General features: G+C 46.2%; 1 protein-coding gene across 2 annotated transcripts in view; it reads right to left on the reverse strand.

Annotated features, from left to right (window-relative positions):
* UQCRC2 (ubiquinol-cytochrome c reductase core protein 2) overlaps positions 1 to 18,326 on the reverse strand; it is a 230,289-nt gene that overhangs the window by 26,441 nt on the left and 185,522 nt on the right. For both annotated transcript variants that reach the window (XM_078665064.1, XM_078665065.1), the window contains exon 13: positions 8,676 to 8,829. In XM_078665064.1, the coding sequence (XP_078521190.1) occupies positions 8,676 to 8,829 (154 nt within the window). The remainder of the gene's footprint in view (positions 1 to 8,675; positions 8,830 to 18,326) is intronic.

Below are 18,326 nucleotides of genomic sequence, written 5' to 3' on the forward strand. Positions count from 1 at the left end.
CCTTCCCTGGGAGGTGTTCTGCCATGAGGAAAATGTTCCTCGGAATGGCCCACTTCCACATGCTCTGAGCCAGGTGAGACAGCTGTGGCGAGTGGGTGCCTCCCTGCTTTTGGATGTAGTACATCGCGGTCATGTTGTCCGTCCGGACTAGCACGACCTTGTTGCACAGATGTACAATGAAGGACTTGAGCGCCATGAAGATTGCCATCAGTTCCAGATAGTTGATGTGCATCTTCTGTTGTTGCGTTGTCCATAGTCCCTGCACCGTGAAGTCGAGCACATGAGCTCCCCATCCCTGGAGAGATGCGTCCGTTGTCAGGACAATCTGCGGCACAGGCTCTTGGAACAGTCGGCCCTTGCAAAGGTTGTGTGGAGTCCACCAATGCAGAGAGTCGTATGCCCGACTGGTAACCAACACTAGGTCTGTCAATTGGCCACGAGCCTGTGTCCACTGATTCGCTAAGCACTCCTGGAGCGGGCGCATGTGTAGCCGTGCGTGAGGGACTATGAAGATGCAGGAGGCCATCATGCCTATCAACTGCATGAACACTCTCGCTGGCAGCGAGTGTTGTGGCCTGAACCTTTGGATCAGGGCCTGCATGCTGTCTATCCTGACTTGGTTTGGCTGAGCCATGGCCGTCAGGGTGTTGATCGTTGCACCTAGGAACTGCCGGACATGTGCCGGCTGAAGGTGCGATTTTGGGTAGTTTAGGGAGAAACCCAGAGCGTGAAGAAGGTGAATTGTAGTTGACATGTCCGCGGCGCACTGCTGCTCTGACTTGGCTTGTACGAGCCAGTCGTCTAGGTAGGGGTAGACATGGATGTTCTGCCTCCTGAGGTGCGCCGCTACTGTCGCCAGACACTTGGTGAACACCCTCGGGGCTGTTGTGACTCCGAAGGGTAGGACCTTGAACTGGTAGTGTTTTCCTTGAATAGTGAACCTGAGGTATTTTCTGTGTGACGGGTGTAGTGGAATATGGAAATACGCATCCTTGAGATCCAAGGTTGCTAAGAAGTCCCCTTGGTTTAGCAAGGGAAGAATCTGTTGCAGCGTAAGCATGTGGAAATGTTCTGATAGTATGTACAGGTTGAGGGGGCGTAGATCTAGAATGGGTCTGAGAGATCCGTCCTTCTTTGGAATAAGGAAGTACAGGGAATATACCCCTGTTCCTTCCTCTCCCACCGGCACTTGCTCGATTGCTCCCTTTTGCAGCATCACCACTACTTCCTGCTGCAATAAGAGCAAGTGCTCTGCGGACATAGGCCTTTGCCTTGGCGGGATGTTGGGTGGAGTGGACTTTAATTCTAGGCAATAACCATACTGGACTAGTTGTCGCACCCACCTGTCTGTGGTGATGTTTTTCCAGACGGGCAGGAACTGCTGCAGTCTCCCCCCGACAGGTGTTAGGTGGTCGGGGGGCAGTGACAGAGAGTCACTGTTTGCTTGGAGTAGAGGAGCGGGGGTTGTTGTTTCCTCTGCCGCGACCTCTGTTGCTGTTATTCCTGTAACCTCCCTTGTTCTGTTTTGTGAAAGAGGATTGTGCCCCACCTTTCGAGAACTGGGATTGTTGACCCATTTGTCCTCTGGTGACCCCACGTGCGCCTGAGCGACGAAAATTGCTGCCACGAAACTGTTGTGACTGCAGGGCCCCCATGGATTTAGCAGTTTCCGTGTCCTTCTTTATTTTCTCTAGGGTGGTGTCAACATCTGGACCAAACAGACTATCAGGATTGACCGGCTGATTAAGAATTGTTGTCTGAATATCCGGTTTAAAGCCTGAGATGCGTAGCCACGCCTGTCGTCTTAGCATAACACTAGTGTTGACAGCCCTAGCAGCTGTATCTGCAGCGTCAAGCGCACACTTGATGGCTGCGTTTGAGATGAGCTTCCCCTCGTTAATGAGCAGTTGTGTGGCTTCCTGGAACTGTGGAGGCAGGTGTTGTACAACCTGTTCTAGGGTGTCGTAGTGCGCCCTATCGTAACGCGCCAGGAGCGCTTGTGTATTGGCGATGCGCCAAAAGTTTGCTGCCTGTGCAGCTACTCTTTTGCCCCCTGCCTCTAGCACTTTGGACTCTTTATCCGGGGGAGGAGCTTCACCCGTTGTCTGGGAGTTGGCACGTTTCCTGGCATTGGCAACCACAAGAGAGTCCAGTGGCAATTGTCCCCGGATGTAGGCGGGGTCCGCAGGTGCAGGCCTATACTTCTTTTCAATGCGAGGGTTGACCACTCTCGCTCTTGTAGGCTCCTTAAAAATGTCCCCAGCATGTTTGAGGACACCTTTTAGCATAGGAAGTGTTTTTACTGTCCTTTCAGAGATGGCAAAGGTGTCGAAAAGGAAGTCTTCCTCAACCGGGTCGGCATGCATGTCCACATCATGATTGGCTGCCGCCCTTTCAAGTAGTGCATGAAAGCCTGCTGAGTCCTCAGTCGGGGATGCACGTGCATTAAAGAGCTGCGGGTCCTGGCCCACACCTTGGGTGTTCTGGTCACCAGTGTCATCGTATGAATCCGGTTGTACATCAGGTTCATCGATAGGGAAATTGTACTGCTCATCCTCATCATACCCCTCACCCACAGAGTGCTCTGGGGAGGGAGTAGGGCTCCGTCTTGGAGGAGGCTGGATTGGTTCCGTGAGGCCTGAGGCGTCAAGGGGCACCCTCTTTTTCTTCAGTGGGATGATGTAGGAGTCCACTGGCTCCGAAGTGATTTTCCTTTTATAGAGGGTCAGCTTGCCTGTTGCAGCGTCGATGAAATGCTCTGAATCGTCTTCCGATTCGAGTACCCGACGTGGAAGAGGGTCAGCCGGCGAAGAAACTTGTTTCGGAGCCGATTTTGTTGAAAACGCTTTCGGCGCCTCCTTAGGTGGCAAGAGAAAGAGGAGTTTTCCAGAAGGCTTTGCCGGAGTGTCCTTTTGCGGCTGCGGCGATGGTATCGGAGCCGATGGGGCAAAGGCTTTCTCCCTGATTCTCTGCAGTGACTCCGCAATGAGGGACGGTTCACTCCCCGTGGGTTTCGTCGCCGACAAGGATGCTTTGAACGGTCCCTCGGATCCGACGTCTTTGTGGGCCTTGTGCGCTTTGGGCGCGGAACCCGTCTTCGGCACCGCCGATTCTTGAGGCTGGGGCGCGGACTTCTTGTGCGTAGCCTCTTTGGAGCCGACCTTGGCGGGCTTGGACGGCGTCGTAGCCGCTGATCCGTGCCGACCATCTTTCTTGGAGGACCCCTCCTCGGGCGTCGGTTTCGATTTTGCAGCATCGGAATCGACAGACTTCTTCGGCTTCTGCGGACCGGAGGTCGACGGAGCCGATGGGGTGACGGGCACCGTTTTCTTCACCGGCACGGCAGCCATCTTAGGGACACTCGAGTCCTTAGGTTTCAGTTTCGTTTTCGGGTCGGCCATTTTAGGTGTCGTCGATCCCGACGGTTTCAGTTTCGGTTTCGAAACAGTGTGCCCAGCAAGTGAGTCCGTAGCCGGGCCTGAAGGCGGGGCTGTGGCTTGCGGCAACGGGTCCTGGGTAAGGCCGACAGGCGATCCCGTGTCCCGGTCGGTATCTTCGTAACCTTCGGGGCAGAGCTCGTCCCCCGAGCTGTCTGCCGCGGCCCCATAAATCTCATCGTCGTCTCCTACCTCTTCGACGTATTCGAGGTCTTGACCCGCGACTCCGTCGTCGTCTCCCGGATCCGCTTCGACCTCCGTCTCCGGTGGGGAGATTTGTAGATGGTGACCCTGGACCTCTTCGTCCTGGTCGCCGAAGATGTTCTCCGGATCCGGGGCCGCTTGCCTAGCTTCCAAGCGCACCGCGCGCCGAAGCTTGAGAGTTTTCTTTGATCGGAACTGTGCACAGGCCTTGCACTTTCCGTCGTCGTGGTCAGGCGAAAGGCACTTGTTACAGACGGGGTGTAGATCAATGTGTGGGTACTTGGACCCACAGAGCGGGCAGTACTTAAACGGGCTCCGCTCCATGTCCGAAAAGGCTTGCAGTCGTGTCGCGATGAGAAGGCCTCAAAGTTTAGAGAGCGAAGAAAACTCCGCTTATTCCGGCTCCAAGAGACGGAAGACTCGAGACCGTGCGCAGACAATACCGACGCAAGAAAATCGAGGCCTTTTGGCCGCTAAAAGTTAGTTTTACTTGGTTCCGACAGTAAGACGTCGAGACCACATCCGAACCCAATGGCGGAAAAAAACAATCTGGGGATGGAGCCGATGCCCATGCGCACTGTAGTCCAGGGGAGGAGCCACCTATCTCAGGATACTTCGAAGACTCTTCCAGGACAACAATGTGCAATCATCCGAGCCCAACACTAGGCGGCGATCTAATGCTAAGATATGAATTTAGCAGCCCACATGCCTCGAACATGTGTATATGTGTGCGTGTAGAGAGAGGTAGAGGTGTAGAGGTAGAGAGGTGTAGAGGTAGAGAGGTAGAGGTAGAGAGGTAGAGGTAGAGACTAGTAGAGAGAGAAGTAGAGAGAAGAGAGTGAGTAGTAGAGAGCAGTAGAGAGAGTAGCAGAGAGTGAGTAGTAGAGAGTAGTAGAGTGAATAGTAGAGTGAGTAGTAGAGAGTGAGTAGTAGAGAGTGAGTAGTAGAGAGTGAGTAGTAGAGAGTGAGTAGTAGAGAGTAAGTAGTAGAGAGTAAGTAGTAGAGAGTAAGTAGTAGAGAGTAAGTAGTAGAGAGCAGGAGAACATGAGTAGTAGAGAGTGAGTAGCAGAGAGTAGTAGAGAGTGAGTAGTAGAGAGTGAGTAGTAGAGAGTGAGTAGTAGAGAGTGAGTAGTAGAGTGGTAGAGAGAGTAGTAGAGAGTGAGTAGTAGAGAGTGAGTAGTAGTGAGTAGTAGAGAGAGTAGTAGAGAGTAGTAGAGAGTGAGTAGTAGAGAGTGAGTAGTAGAGGGTAGTAGAGAGTGAGAAGTAGAGAGTGAGTAGTAGATAGTGAGTAGTAAAGAGTGAGTAGTAGAGAGTGGTAGAGAGAGTAGTAGAGAGTGAGTAGTAGAGAGTGAGTAGTAGAGTGAGAAGTAGAGAGTGAGTAGTAGATAGTGAGTAGTAAAGAGTGAGTAGTAGAGAGATTAGTAGAGAGAGAGTAGAGAGTAGTAGAGAGAGTAGTAGAGAGTAGTAGAGAGTGAATAGTAGAGAGTGAGTAGTAGAGAGTGAGTAGTAGAGAGTGAGTAGTAGATAGTGAGTAGTAGATAGTGAGTAGTAGATAGTGAGTAGTAAAGAGTGAGTAGTAGAGAGTGAGTAGTAGAGAGTGAGTAGTAGAGAGTGAGTAGTAGAGTGAGTAGTAGAGTGAGTAGTAGAGTGAGTAGTAGAGAGTGAGTAGTAGAGAGTGAGTAGTAGAGAGTGAGTAGTAGAGAGTGAGTAGTAGAGAGTGAGTAGTAGAGAGTGAGTAGTAGAGAGTGAGAAGTAGAGAGTGAGTAGTAGATAGTGAGTAGTAAAGAGTGAGTAGTAGAGAGATTAGTAGAGAGAGAGTAGAGAGTAGTAGAGAGTGAGTAGTAGAGAGTAGTAGGGAGTGAGTAGTAGAGAGAGAGTAGTAGAGAGTAGTAGAGAATGAGTAGTAGAGAGTGAGTATTAGAGAGTAGTAGAGAGTAAGTAGTAGAGAGTAGTGGAGAATATTCCAAAGTTTACCACAGCACCACTTGCACAATAAGTCCAATCAAATCATATCACTTCGAGTCCTTATTGAAGCGCTGAATCTTGGTGTATATTCAAATGCTTTTATTTTCCTTAAGTTTATGTACCACAGCCAGCTGACGCGTTTCGTTCTGTACAACAGAACTTCTTCAGGGCGTTCTTATTTCCTTCAAGTTATGTCGGTATCCTGTTGTCATATAACTAGATATTTCTTCCAAAGGTTAGACGAGACGCAAGTACATTCTTATTCAAAGTGACTAGGTATCAATTTTACCCACACAATTCAGGCAGACTTGAGTAATTTATAGCATTCTCAAAGTCAGTCTTTCAAAAATTCCAAAGTATAGGACATGATAATCCAAATCCAAATGTTTCTCAAGAAAAGTCATTTCAATCGTTCGGAATTGCGGCGTTTGGGCAGATATGACCCAGGGACCCCCAGTATGCAAGGGGAATTAGTCCCCCCTCTGCAAACGCGCCAGTGGCCTGCGTTGCAGAGGTGTAAAAAGAGGCATAGCCTCATTACAACTCTGTGCAATGCAGCCCCCTGGCGCATACTGGAGGTTCCAGGTGGGCTAGTTGGCCCCCAGGGACCCCCAGTTTGCAAGGGGAATTAGTTCCCCCTCTTCAAACATGCACGGGGGCTGCGTTGCAAAGAGGTGTAAAAAAGGGTGTGGCCTCATTACACCTCTCTGCAATGCAGTCCCCTGGCGCATACTGGAGGCTCCTGGTGGGCTAGTTGGCCCCCAGGGACCCCCAGTATGCAAGGGGAATTAGTCCCCCTCTGCAAACGCGCCAGGGGACTGCGTTGCAGAGAGGTGTAACAAGGGGCATAGCCTCATTACACCTCTGCAATGCAGCCCCCTGGCGCATACTGGAGGTTCAAGGTGGGCTAGTCGGCCCCCAGGAGCCCCCAGTATGCAAGGGGAATTAGTTCCCCCTCTACAAACATGCACGGGGGCTGCGTTGCAGAGAGGTGTAAAAAGGGGCGTGGCTTCATTACACCTCTCTGCAATGCAGCCCCCTGGCGCATACTGGAGATTCCTGGTGGGCTTTCAGGTCTTATATAGTTAGGAATTAGCATTAAAAAAGCCTATGAAACTCACTGAAAAAAACATAGGTTTCAGGCCTTATATAGTTAGGAATTAGCATTTAAAAAAACCTTGCAAATTCACTGAAAAAACCATAGGTTTCAGGCCTTATATAGTTAGGAATTAGCATTAAAAAAGCCTATGAAACTCACTGAAAAAAACATAGGTTTCAGGCCTTATATAGTTAGGAATTAGCATTTAAAAAACCTTGCAAATTCACTGAAAAAACCATAGGTTTCAGGCCTTATATAGTTGGGAATTAGCATTTAAAAAACCTTTGAAATTCACTGAAAAAACCATAGGTTACAGGCCTTATATAGTTAGGAATTAGCATTTAAAAAACCTTTAAAATTCACTCAAAAAACTATTAGTGTTAGGGGTGTTATGGTTAGCTGGACATTTCACTCATACAAAACCATTGAAATTGCTCCTATATAGTTAGTTGTACTAACTATATTTCGCGCACCCGCAATCCACTGCTGATGATGTCACATATTACATCATTCATGACATGGTCAGTGACATCACTGATGACATCTCAAATGACATCACTGATGACATCATCCACGTGACAATCACATACACCTTTTCATACACTAGTAAAATCTTTCATCACTCTTTGTAAAATAAAGATTATCATATTTGAATCCATTTTTACAGCAATACAAGTATCTAAAAACCCACTCAGTGATTTTAGATTTATACACACATCTAATCACTTACCTGTAGATTCACTCATACATGCTGTCAATGAATAGAACACTATCAAAAATACTTATACACCTAAATCGACATTACACACCAGCACACATCCTATTCACATATGAAGTCATCCTACTCACTTATGCAAACAATGGATCATACTTACATATTTACTTAGCTACACACTTATACAAACACAACTTCATCTATTCATTTAGATAGTAAGTCATACTTGGTGAATTATAAAATCATTATTACAAGTATAAAGTTATCCATACAGTCACTCACACAATCATTGAGTCTTATGTATACTTATTAATATACAACTGACACATACACTGCCTTTTATTTTCCTAGTTTGTTGGACATGTACCATTGAGAAATATACTTGCTCATCACCACACCCATAAAGATATTCACTCACCCAAACAACTGTAGTTTTAACTTCATATATCTAGTGAATCAACTATTCACACATCTTTGGGCAGTCACACACCCCCCACCGAACCACACACACATTCACTCTCCCATACAAATACTCAGTTAACTAATACAGACTTTCACATAGCTAGTAACCAACGGGAGAACCAGTTTACACAACAACTGACAAAGTGATACAGATATTCAAACAGTTTAGTCACTATCCACTATATTTAGTGAGACACTATAAATTGGTCAAAGTAAACAGTCAATTACACTGCTACTAAATCCTCCATCCAAATATTTATTTTTATATATCCACTCATTCTTCAATGCAAATTGCTATATATATAATGCATATTTAAATAACGAAGCAAACCACATTCACTGGATGATGTCATCAGTGATGTCATTTGAGATGTCATCAGTGATGTCACTGACCATGTCATGAATGATGTAATATGTGACATCAGCAGTGGATTGCGGGTGCGCGAAATATAGTTAGTACAACTAACTATATAGGAGCAATTTCAATGGTTTTGTATGAGTGAAATGTCCAGCTAACTATAACACCCCTAAAACTTATAGTTTTTTGAGTGAATTTTAAAGGTTTTTTAAATGCTAATTCCTAACTATATAAGGCCTGAAACCTATGGTTTTTTCAGTGAATATATATATATATATATATATACACACACACACACACATACATACATATGCATACATATGCATACACATGCATACATATACATACTATTATTTTTTAATCAAAGTATTCTGATTAGATATGAAACTTATGAAATAACAGTAGCAATACCTTTGGATTAAATGTATTACTCACATTTACAATGTCCGCCGTAGATACAGAGTCTATACTTTGAACTCCTTCAGTTGGGGGCACATAAGTACCAGATGCCAATGCCTGTGAGCCAATTTCGTCAAGAAGTCCGTCTGACGACTCGGCTAACATCAGGTATCGAGCTTTCAGCTGGTTTCTATAGAGAAATGAAGATGAGGGTAATCAACAAATATTTAATATCTTGCGCAGTTCAGAAAAACATTAAAATGTTAATATCAACCCACCTTATAAGAAAACTACACAGCATTCAGAACTCCAGACTGTGAAAGTGGAGTGGGTAGGAGTTGTGAGTGGGAAAAGCTAAAACAGCCAAAAAAGCTGAGGGACACTAACTGAAAGGAGGAAAGAAGGAAGCATTTACAGAAAAGGGGGCAATAAGGGCAGAGAAAGTAAAAATGGTGAGCGACAGCTCGATGGGGGGAGAATTAGGCTATGGTTGCCAGCAGGGGGAGTGCTCGCCAATTTAACCTCATTAGATTATATTTGGTCTATTTTCAATTCAGTAGGTGTATCGTAAAATAAATGTTCATGTTTCCCTATGGGCATGTTAATAAAGATTTTAAACGTCATATTAAAAATTGCCAGGACTCCCAGCCTAATGACGAAGGATGCAAGCCCTTAAATCTATGAAAGATCCTATGTTGAAGAAAAGAAAATTAGCATGCAAGGTAAAGGGTGAATCCTTTTAAGTTCGGAAATATGTCCTAATACGTAAATCCAGTATTGGGGAGGGAATACACTTCAACCTCTAACACCTATATTGATCCTTGGTCTATTGCAATTTTCTTGCTTAGGAAGGCACAAGATGCCTTTAGTAATGCACAACAATCGGTTTTAGAGCATATGCCAGTCTATCCTTGGCAGCCAAAGTGGATACATGCACACACCCATGTGGAAGAGCAACCTCTCTCAGTCAGCCATTGATCAACCTAATGGAAGGGTACTCTCTGGCACTGCCCACAATGAGGCACAACCTGCTCAGATAGTGTTGGTGAGAGGATGTGGCCTAACTATGCAGTCACTCCACTTTTATATGTAACATGGGGAGGGATGTGGCCTTACGGCTAGAGCAGTCTACCTAGACACTAGGGAACCGGGTTCGAGTCTCGGCAATGAAGCTCAACATCCTGTGATTCTGGACAAATCATTTAATCTCCCCGTACTAACAAGAGTTAATGTGTCCTTGTGTAACAACTGATGCTCATGTAAAGCGCTCCGATACCTTCGGGTCAATTTCGCGCTATAACAAACTCCAAGGAAAAAAAACCCCAAAGAGTGAGTATCCATACAAATGCTGTAGAATACATAAGGGAGTACAAATACTTTTCAGCATGATATATCATCTTTGTTAAACTGTAGTAAGCCCTAAACAGTTAAGCTAATTTTAATTTACTGTAAGACCACTAAAAAAAAAAAATCAAAAAAAAACCACACAAAAAACAAAAAAAGTGCCTCCATTTGTATTATTTCAGATTAATTTCCAAACTAATTCGACTTGGTGAGAGTCAATGAGAAGGCAGACATCAGTCGAATTACCAGCCTCTCACGAAACTCATGAAGGATTAACCATTTATACTTTGCTTGCAAATGGCTTTGGGATCTCAACAAGCGTTAAGAAAAGACTTCAGAAACGCAATACAATAGAAAGTTTTTTATTGCATCCTTCCTTCCATCATTTGTTGCTGCAGCACTTTTTGCCCTAAGTGGGATCGGCATTACCAGACGTGGGTCCCTTGCTCACTGTGCCACTGGACTCCAGCTAGCCTGACTGATGAGGGGTGTTACACCCCCTCCCCCCCCCCAAACCAGTCCTGGGATGCTGGTTTCTGGTCCAGGAAGGGCCTGGCCTGGCAGTTGGGGCGGGACTGTTCCCATGAGGAGCAGGGTCAAGACTAACTTGCATATGGTTTTGTCAAAACTGGGGTGGCGTTGTGAGCAAAAGAACAATGGATTTAACCCAGATCTCGACTGGGGAGTGAAGGTTTGATAATTTAGCATTCCGTCTAGCATTTGTTTCCGCAGCACTCTTGGTCTGCACCAGTGCTTCAATTGAGGCCACCAACTGTCCTAAATAGATCCCATTTGCAGACCGTGCAATTTTCAATGAATAGAAACATAAATAACATTCAACACTCATTCCCAGGGTGTTACTTTTATAGTGATATTAGTTGTTTTACTTTACAATGTTAAAGGGTACTATATTAATTAGAAATATTTTTTTAAAAAGCCGGGGGGCGCTAGAGGGCGCACAGCGGAATGGCTGCTTCTTAAGGTAGCTCCGCCGGCCAGGTTCTATGCTCGGGGAGATCCAGCGGATACTAAGTGCTTGCGAGATCACGGATGACATGAACTGTTATCGGAAATCGGCGCGCTTATTGTGAGCCTGGTTGCGGACTCGATCATGCCCTTTTGCAGGAAATAATTTGGTTTTAAGGAGCGCTGCTGAGAAAACACCAGGCGACCTAAGATGGCGGCGCCCTGCGACTAATACTATCGGACACCTGAGACCCTTCTCGTCTGCCTGCACTCTACGAATATGCAGCGTTAAGCGCCAGAGGAAGTTGTGGCGGAAATCGAAGTTCGGTGAGATTGCATGAACTGTAATTCAGGGCTAAGTAAAGATCGTATGCTAGTACTGCTTGGGTTAGAGGCGAACTGGGGCTGTGACTGTGAATGACTTAAGATGGTGGCACCCCGAGGGTAACCTGCCTGGACAACCGAGACTGTATATGACTGAACACATGCCCTAACCCTATAAAGCCCGCCGCCAGGGACTAAGATTGGACTAATCACCTTCGGCAGAACGAACAAATACCGACTGCCCATATCTCCTGCTATGCAATAGGCACTAGCACTAAAGTGGCGCCAACCGGAGAACTAAGATGGCGGCGCCCAGGGCTGTTTAAAAATGTGCAGAATGCCTGGAGGAGGGTGTGCTTGAAACTGACTGCTGCTACAATAGGAAACGCTGAGCGCTGGTGGTAGTAGGAAGAAACATTCATTGTAGCACAGCGAGCCGTCAGATGCAGTCTGAGACCCCTTTAAGGTGTGCGGCAGGGTTCCCTTCATGCGCGGGGAACACCGTGTAGCGCTGATCACTATCTGCAGCAGGGATCAAAGAGGACCACATCAATACGGCATACGATCACACGTGCAGCCGGAATCAGCACGGGTGTGCTGCTAGGCTGCAACAGCGAATGATGCTGCGGATAACGATGGTCAGTGCTCGTCACAGGGAGAGATACTAATGGAGAGAAGGCTTCCCAGGGCAATACTTTGAACGGAGCGCGGGACCTTGCTCTTAGAGGCTGGGAGGTGTGAATGCGGGATCTACTCACCCATCACGACTCACGAGGGGTTACCCCACCTGCACGCAGAGAGTGGCGCAGACTACTAACGCCCGCTCATGAGCTCTTGACCCTGCAACAGCAATGGGCAAACCAGACAAAGTACAGACCAAGATCACTTTTGAGGGCCCAAAAAAACCTGCGAAAGGCGCCACAGCTCAATCGGATGCAGACATGGGTGACAACACAATACCAACCACTGGTCTGGAGCAAGTTCTTAAGGATATACAAAAAAGTCTGCTGGATGTGCATGGCAAATTGGACACTATCACACTGAGGGTGGATAACATGGTAGCAAAGCTAGATAAGCATGGCGAACGCCTTGTGGAGGCAGAAGCACGCTTGTCATCGGTGAAAGATGAAACTCATACCACCACTCAGAGATGCTCTGACATGGAGAAACTACTTGAGGTCATTAAATCTAAATCAGAGGATATGGAAGCAAGGTCCCGAAGAAATAACGTTCGAATAGCGGGACTGGCAGAGATCACCAACACTGGTAAGATGGAGACCTACATAGAAGACCTGCTCAGAAACATATTCGGGGCGGAGCACTTATCTGCGGTATTTATCGTCGAGCGAGCACACCGCTCTCTCGCTCCCAGACCAAAGCCAGGGGCACCACCGCGTCCCATAGTCGCCCGACTATTAAATTACCGGGATAGATATCTTATCCTGAAGATGGCGAGAGAAAAGAAAAATATTGAAGATGGCGAGAGAAAAGAAAAATATTGAATGCCAAGGTATCAAATTAGAGTTCTACCCGGATATCACAATGAACGTCCAACTGGCCCGTAGAGAATTTGCGCCCATGAAACAAATTGCGCGAGATGGGGCTAGAATATGCAATGTTGTACCCTGCTCGATTGAAGATCACGAAGGACGGCAAGACCACCATCTGCCAGACACCAAAGGAGGCGCAGGAGTTCATTTAACGTATTAGCCAGCGACGACGGGAACAGAGACGCGCCGAGCAGAACCAAGACTGACTGAAATGCTTCAGACTGGATTCCAGAGACAGCGGCGAGCTTGAGAGGTGACGGTAAGACCCCGACCTGGGCAGTTAGAGACACTGCACTGAACTGTGTTGCCTGGCGGCTATCAGAGATGCTGGGTTGTGCAATTGGCCTGATGACAAGGTAATTGGGATGAACTGTATGAACGGCGGTGCTTCATCAGACACTTCTGCAAGTCGTGAGTATAGAGGGGCTTTGTGAAGTTTAACGCGCCATGTGGACTGGCATCCATGAACTTTCACAGTAGGTATGGGGTTCTCAGCGGCATGATGAGCAGTTGTATAGTCGACAGAAGATTTAGTCTATAATATGCTCACTGTTGATATGGAACTATGTTGGGAAGCACCAGAAATTTGACACTTTACTATAGATTGGTAGCGAGGAGGGAATATGGTAATTTAGGAACATGAACTCTATGCAAATTGTGAAAACAATTCTGTAATAGTCCTGCTTAGGGATGATATTAGCCAAGGTGCAGGTACTTTATGATGTAATTGATAACCTGGCCACATCCACTCATGTTGGATGCTGATGTGTGACCTAGATAGACCCCCCCAACAGGGTGTTCCCCTACCAAATTTACGAACTGTTACCTGTTTTTCTCGGGGTATGTCTTTGGCATGATTGGGTTGCCAAAGTGGAAGAGGGGTGGATGGGAAGTTCTGAGGGAGTTAGTATTAATTCACTGTATTTAAGAAACACTGCCGCACTCCAACATAGGTGCTCTCACGAAATTGCTGCAATGTTGTCACTTTATGAGAGAACCAGGGGTTCCACAGGGTACACTATGGGGCACGGAAATACAATGGTACGTAAGACGTGACTGACAGGAAACTGTCAGATAAACTAACACTTATGACATGGAATGTGCGGGGTCTTAAAAACCAAAGAAAATACGGCAAGTATTAGCCTATTTCAATAGACTCCATGTCGACATTGCATTTATACAGGAGACGCATACAGATCATCACACACCGAACCAGATAGGCCAACGATGGGCGGAATCATCGGTCCATGGAGCTGCTTACTCATCATATTCACGTGGGGTAATCATACGGATTCGAAGAGGGCTGCAATTTAAAGTGGATCAGGTGCAGGCAGATAAGGCAGGGCGCTTTGTGGCAATTGCGGGTTCATTGAGGGGGCAGAGACAACCTCCTTAACATTTATGCACCAAACACGGATGACCCTGATTTCTTTCATACCCTCTGGCAAACTATAGCTACATTACCTGATGTTCCGCTGATATGGGGGAGGAGATTTTAATGTTGCGCTTAATGAAGAGGTTGATAGATCCACATCATCAACAGAACCGCACAGACGCGCATTGGTGCAACTACACAACATTATGCGAGAAAACTGCCTCCATGATCTCTGGAGACTGAGGCATCCCACACAATTAGAAGCCACGCATACCACCGCAGCACATGGTAGTTGGTCTAGAATAGATTATTGGTCGGGCTCTGCCTAAGTGTCCTTATGGGTGGAAGAAGTATCCCATCAACCCCGTACCCTCTCTGATCATAACCTGGTGCTGCTTAAGCTCAGGCTCCCACATTATGTACCCCCCCCCCCCATTTAGTTGGAGATTCAACGGAAAAGCTTTACTGGATCCGTTGTACTTGGACGCTCTAAGGAAAGCCATAATAGAATTCTTTGAAATAAATGCTCCTACCACAGACGATCCTGGGCTCCTATGGGAGGCTTTTAAAGCTACCATCAGGGGTGTCTGTATAAGTACTCGTGGGTATTCTACGAGACTTGCGCCAGCAACTAGAGCGACGTGAGGGTAAGATACGCGAGCTTGAAAAAGAATATGCCCAAACACAAAACCCAACCCTTTTAGGACATATTAGTACCGGAATATCAAAAAAGTGCGGAGGACGAGCTGAAATATGTCTCCAAGCGTCATATAGCGAGGAGCTATGGAGAGGGTGGGTCGACCGGGTGCAATGTTGGCGGCCAAAATCTGTTCCAAGAGACCGCCACCGGTAGTACAAGCGGTTTGTGATGCGGTGGGTACCCCGCAACGTAATCCGCAGGGTATCTTAAAGGAATTTATGCGCACTTATGGGGCTCTATACGCAGAAGAGGCCACAGCTACGGCTGCCGAGATAGATCAATAGTGTGACGATATTGCTCTCGCCTGGCTCTCCGACGCGCAGAGAGCCTATCTCTCCTTACCTGTTACGATTGAGGAGGTAACTGAGGTTATGAAAGCGCTCCCTAACGGTAAGGCTCCCGGGCCTGACGGATTCACTGGGGAGTTCTATTAAGCTTATGCGGATCTGCTAGCCCCTCACATAGTAGCTATGCTTGGAGATGCACATGAGAAAATGCTGTTACCACAAACATTGCGTGAAGCGATGATTCTGGCCCTCCTGAAACCGGATAAAGATCCGGAAAGCTGTGAATCGTATAGGCCATGGTCATTGATGGATGTGGATACCAAAATTCTATCTTCACTATTGGCTAACAGGCTCAAACATCTGATGACTAAGTTGGTCCTCCCTGACCAATCTGGTTTCATACCCACACGCTCTAAATCCCATAACACCAGATCCCTGTTTGCATTAGCGCATTACCTGACACCCCAGACCAAAGCGGCTGCAATAGTGTTAGATGCTGCTAAAGCTTTTGACACCGTAGCTTGGACCTCTCTGCACACAATACTGCGCAGAATGGGGTTCCTGATGATGTTCCTGCACTGGATCAAGCTACTATACACGGCCCCCACTGCCCGTATACGGGTTAATAATTACATCTCAGAGATAATACCCATCGCTCGTGGCACACGGCAGGGGTGCCCATTATCCCCTTTGCTCTTTGCCCTAGCTCTGGAGCCACTGGCATGTAAACTGCGGCAGGGACATCACTATTCGGCGATGCAATTCCCGCAACGTCCCCTTCATATATCATTATATGCTGATGATATGTTATATGTTCGAGACCCAGAAGTAAATTTAAATCCTCTACTTAGGGAATATGTTAAATTTGGAAGGCAATCAGGGCTCAGGATTAATTGGGCTAAATCAGTAATACTACCTTTAACGGACAGTACGCATAGCTTTCCCACTGACTTCCCTCTAGCCTGGCAGACGGACCCCGAACGCTACTTAGGAGTCTGGTTTCATAGAGACCCTGAAGTGGTCATTCGCACCAACTACGGCAGAGTGGTCTCGGCGCTGGAGGACAAGATAGAACGGTGGATCCAGCTTCCCTTATCACTCGCCGATAGGCTTGCTATTGTTAAAATGGTAGTCCTGCCCAAACTGCTATATCTATTCAACAACATCCCCATTAAACCACCGGCAGTGGTGTTTCGCAGACTAAATACTATGACATTAAAGTTGATTTGGGCAGGTAAATGGGCTCGGATTGACCTGCAATCACTGACCCTGCCGTACTCCCGGGGTGGGTTCAAGGTTCCTGATCTTTTCCTGTATTATTTGTGTGCTCAAGCCCAGTATGCGCACTATTGGTACCATAAAATCCCGTATCTTACACATGTGGCAATAGAAGAGGGAGATGCATTGCCAGTTCCACTGGATGCAATTATAACTCACAAAAGGGCTCCTTTGCATAAACAAGATATAAACACGGTTGATACAACGAATGCAGCATGGAGACGGATAGGTCAAAAGGCTAATAAATTACCACTCTATTCCCCGGAGCTGCCACTTCACTTCCATCCAGATATCTCAGTCACACAAGAAAAGGTGGGGATGGAGTTACTTCAACGGGTGGGTGTAGCCACAATGGGTGATCTATATCAAGAAGGGGTGTTTAAGACACTAGAGGATTTCGATTATGTTCAAAATCTTACACCGCTTTTTACATTTACATATCTTAGGTTGCAGAGGGCGATTAAGGCACTATTCCCGACATACCCTGCTGAACCACCAGTACTACTGACATTGCAGCTACTCCTTACATAGCCTGCACCGAAGCACTTAGTCTCCAGATTATATAAAACACTGCAAGCCGAGATAGGGGAACGACGGATAAGGCATTGCAGAAATGTAACAAGTGTTTAACTGCCCCACTAACAGAGAACGAATGGTCTACAGCTGGTACCATAACGGGATTACTGACGCCAAATGGTAATCTGCGACTGATTCACGCCAAATATTTGCATCAAACCTATCACACTCCAGCTAGATTACACAGATTTGGGATTCGTCCGGATTCCTAGTGCCAACGATGTGGGACTGAGGGGGCAGATTTTATCTATCTTGCTTGGTATTGTACAGGGGTAGCTGAATTTTGGGTGAAGGTGGTGCGCATGTTGGGGGGACATGGTGGGTTCCCACATAGATTGCACTATGCAGACATGTTTATTGGGATTATTGCCAGGATTTCGTGCCTTGAAGCGTACATTTTGTGTCATAGCATTGCTTATGGCAAAGCGCAGGGTCTCGATTGGATGGGGGAGTTAACAGAGTCCTAAGGTGAAATTATGGATCCAAGACATGATCTATTGCAAAGACACTTTGCTGACATATGAAGATGAACTGCCTATACGATCGCGCCCCGGGAACTATTGGAACTTTTTAGTTGAATACATCAATGACCCTAATGTACAGCTGTAATGTGCCCTGACTGTAGTGATGCATGTATTATTGATTTACACATGTATATGAATTGTTGGACTAGGAGTGTTGTAATGCAGTGATACTATAAGGTGTTACGCCACTCAGATATGGCGCGGTTTGTTAAGATTCATTTTAAAAAATGCCAATAATTTTTTTTTTTAAAAAGCCAAATATTATAAATAGAATTAGTGTCTTTTTTTAGAATTAAGTCATGCAGACATTTTAAAAGTAACATTAACGAAAAAGTAGTAAATACATATGCAAATTCGCTGAAATTGCAGGAGTCACCAGGCTCCCCCCCTATCCGGTGCTGCCTACCCCATTTCCCATCATTTGGTGCATATTTTGCAAGGTTAGGTTCAAAGACTGTCACACTTAAATGAATGGTGGGTATTAAATACCAAACGTTTCAATTACTGTAAAATTTCAACCTGTGCTACCAGTGAAAAGTAATGAATAACTCCTTTTTGTTCTCATTCTTCTCCCATTCTAGCCAAATAAAAGGAAAACTAATTTCCCACAAGTTACCCATCCCAATATTTTTCAAGCTTCTGCTAAATTAGAAATTGTATTTTACATTTCAAAGCAATATAAAACGCATGCATACATACATTTCTTATATGGAATTGTTCAATTATTTTAAGTTAAAGTAATTTAATATAGTTCAAAATAAAA

The sequence above is a fragment of the Lissotriton helveticus genome, chromosome 10 (genome assembly GCF_964261635.1).
Source record: "Lissotriton helveticus chromosome 10, aLisHel1.1, whole genome shotgun sequence".
Taxonomy (NCBI): Eukaryota; Metazoa; Chordata; class Amphibia; order Caudata; family Salamandridae; genus Lissotriton; species Lissotriton helveticus.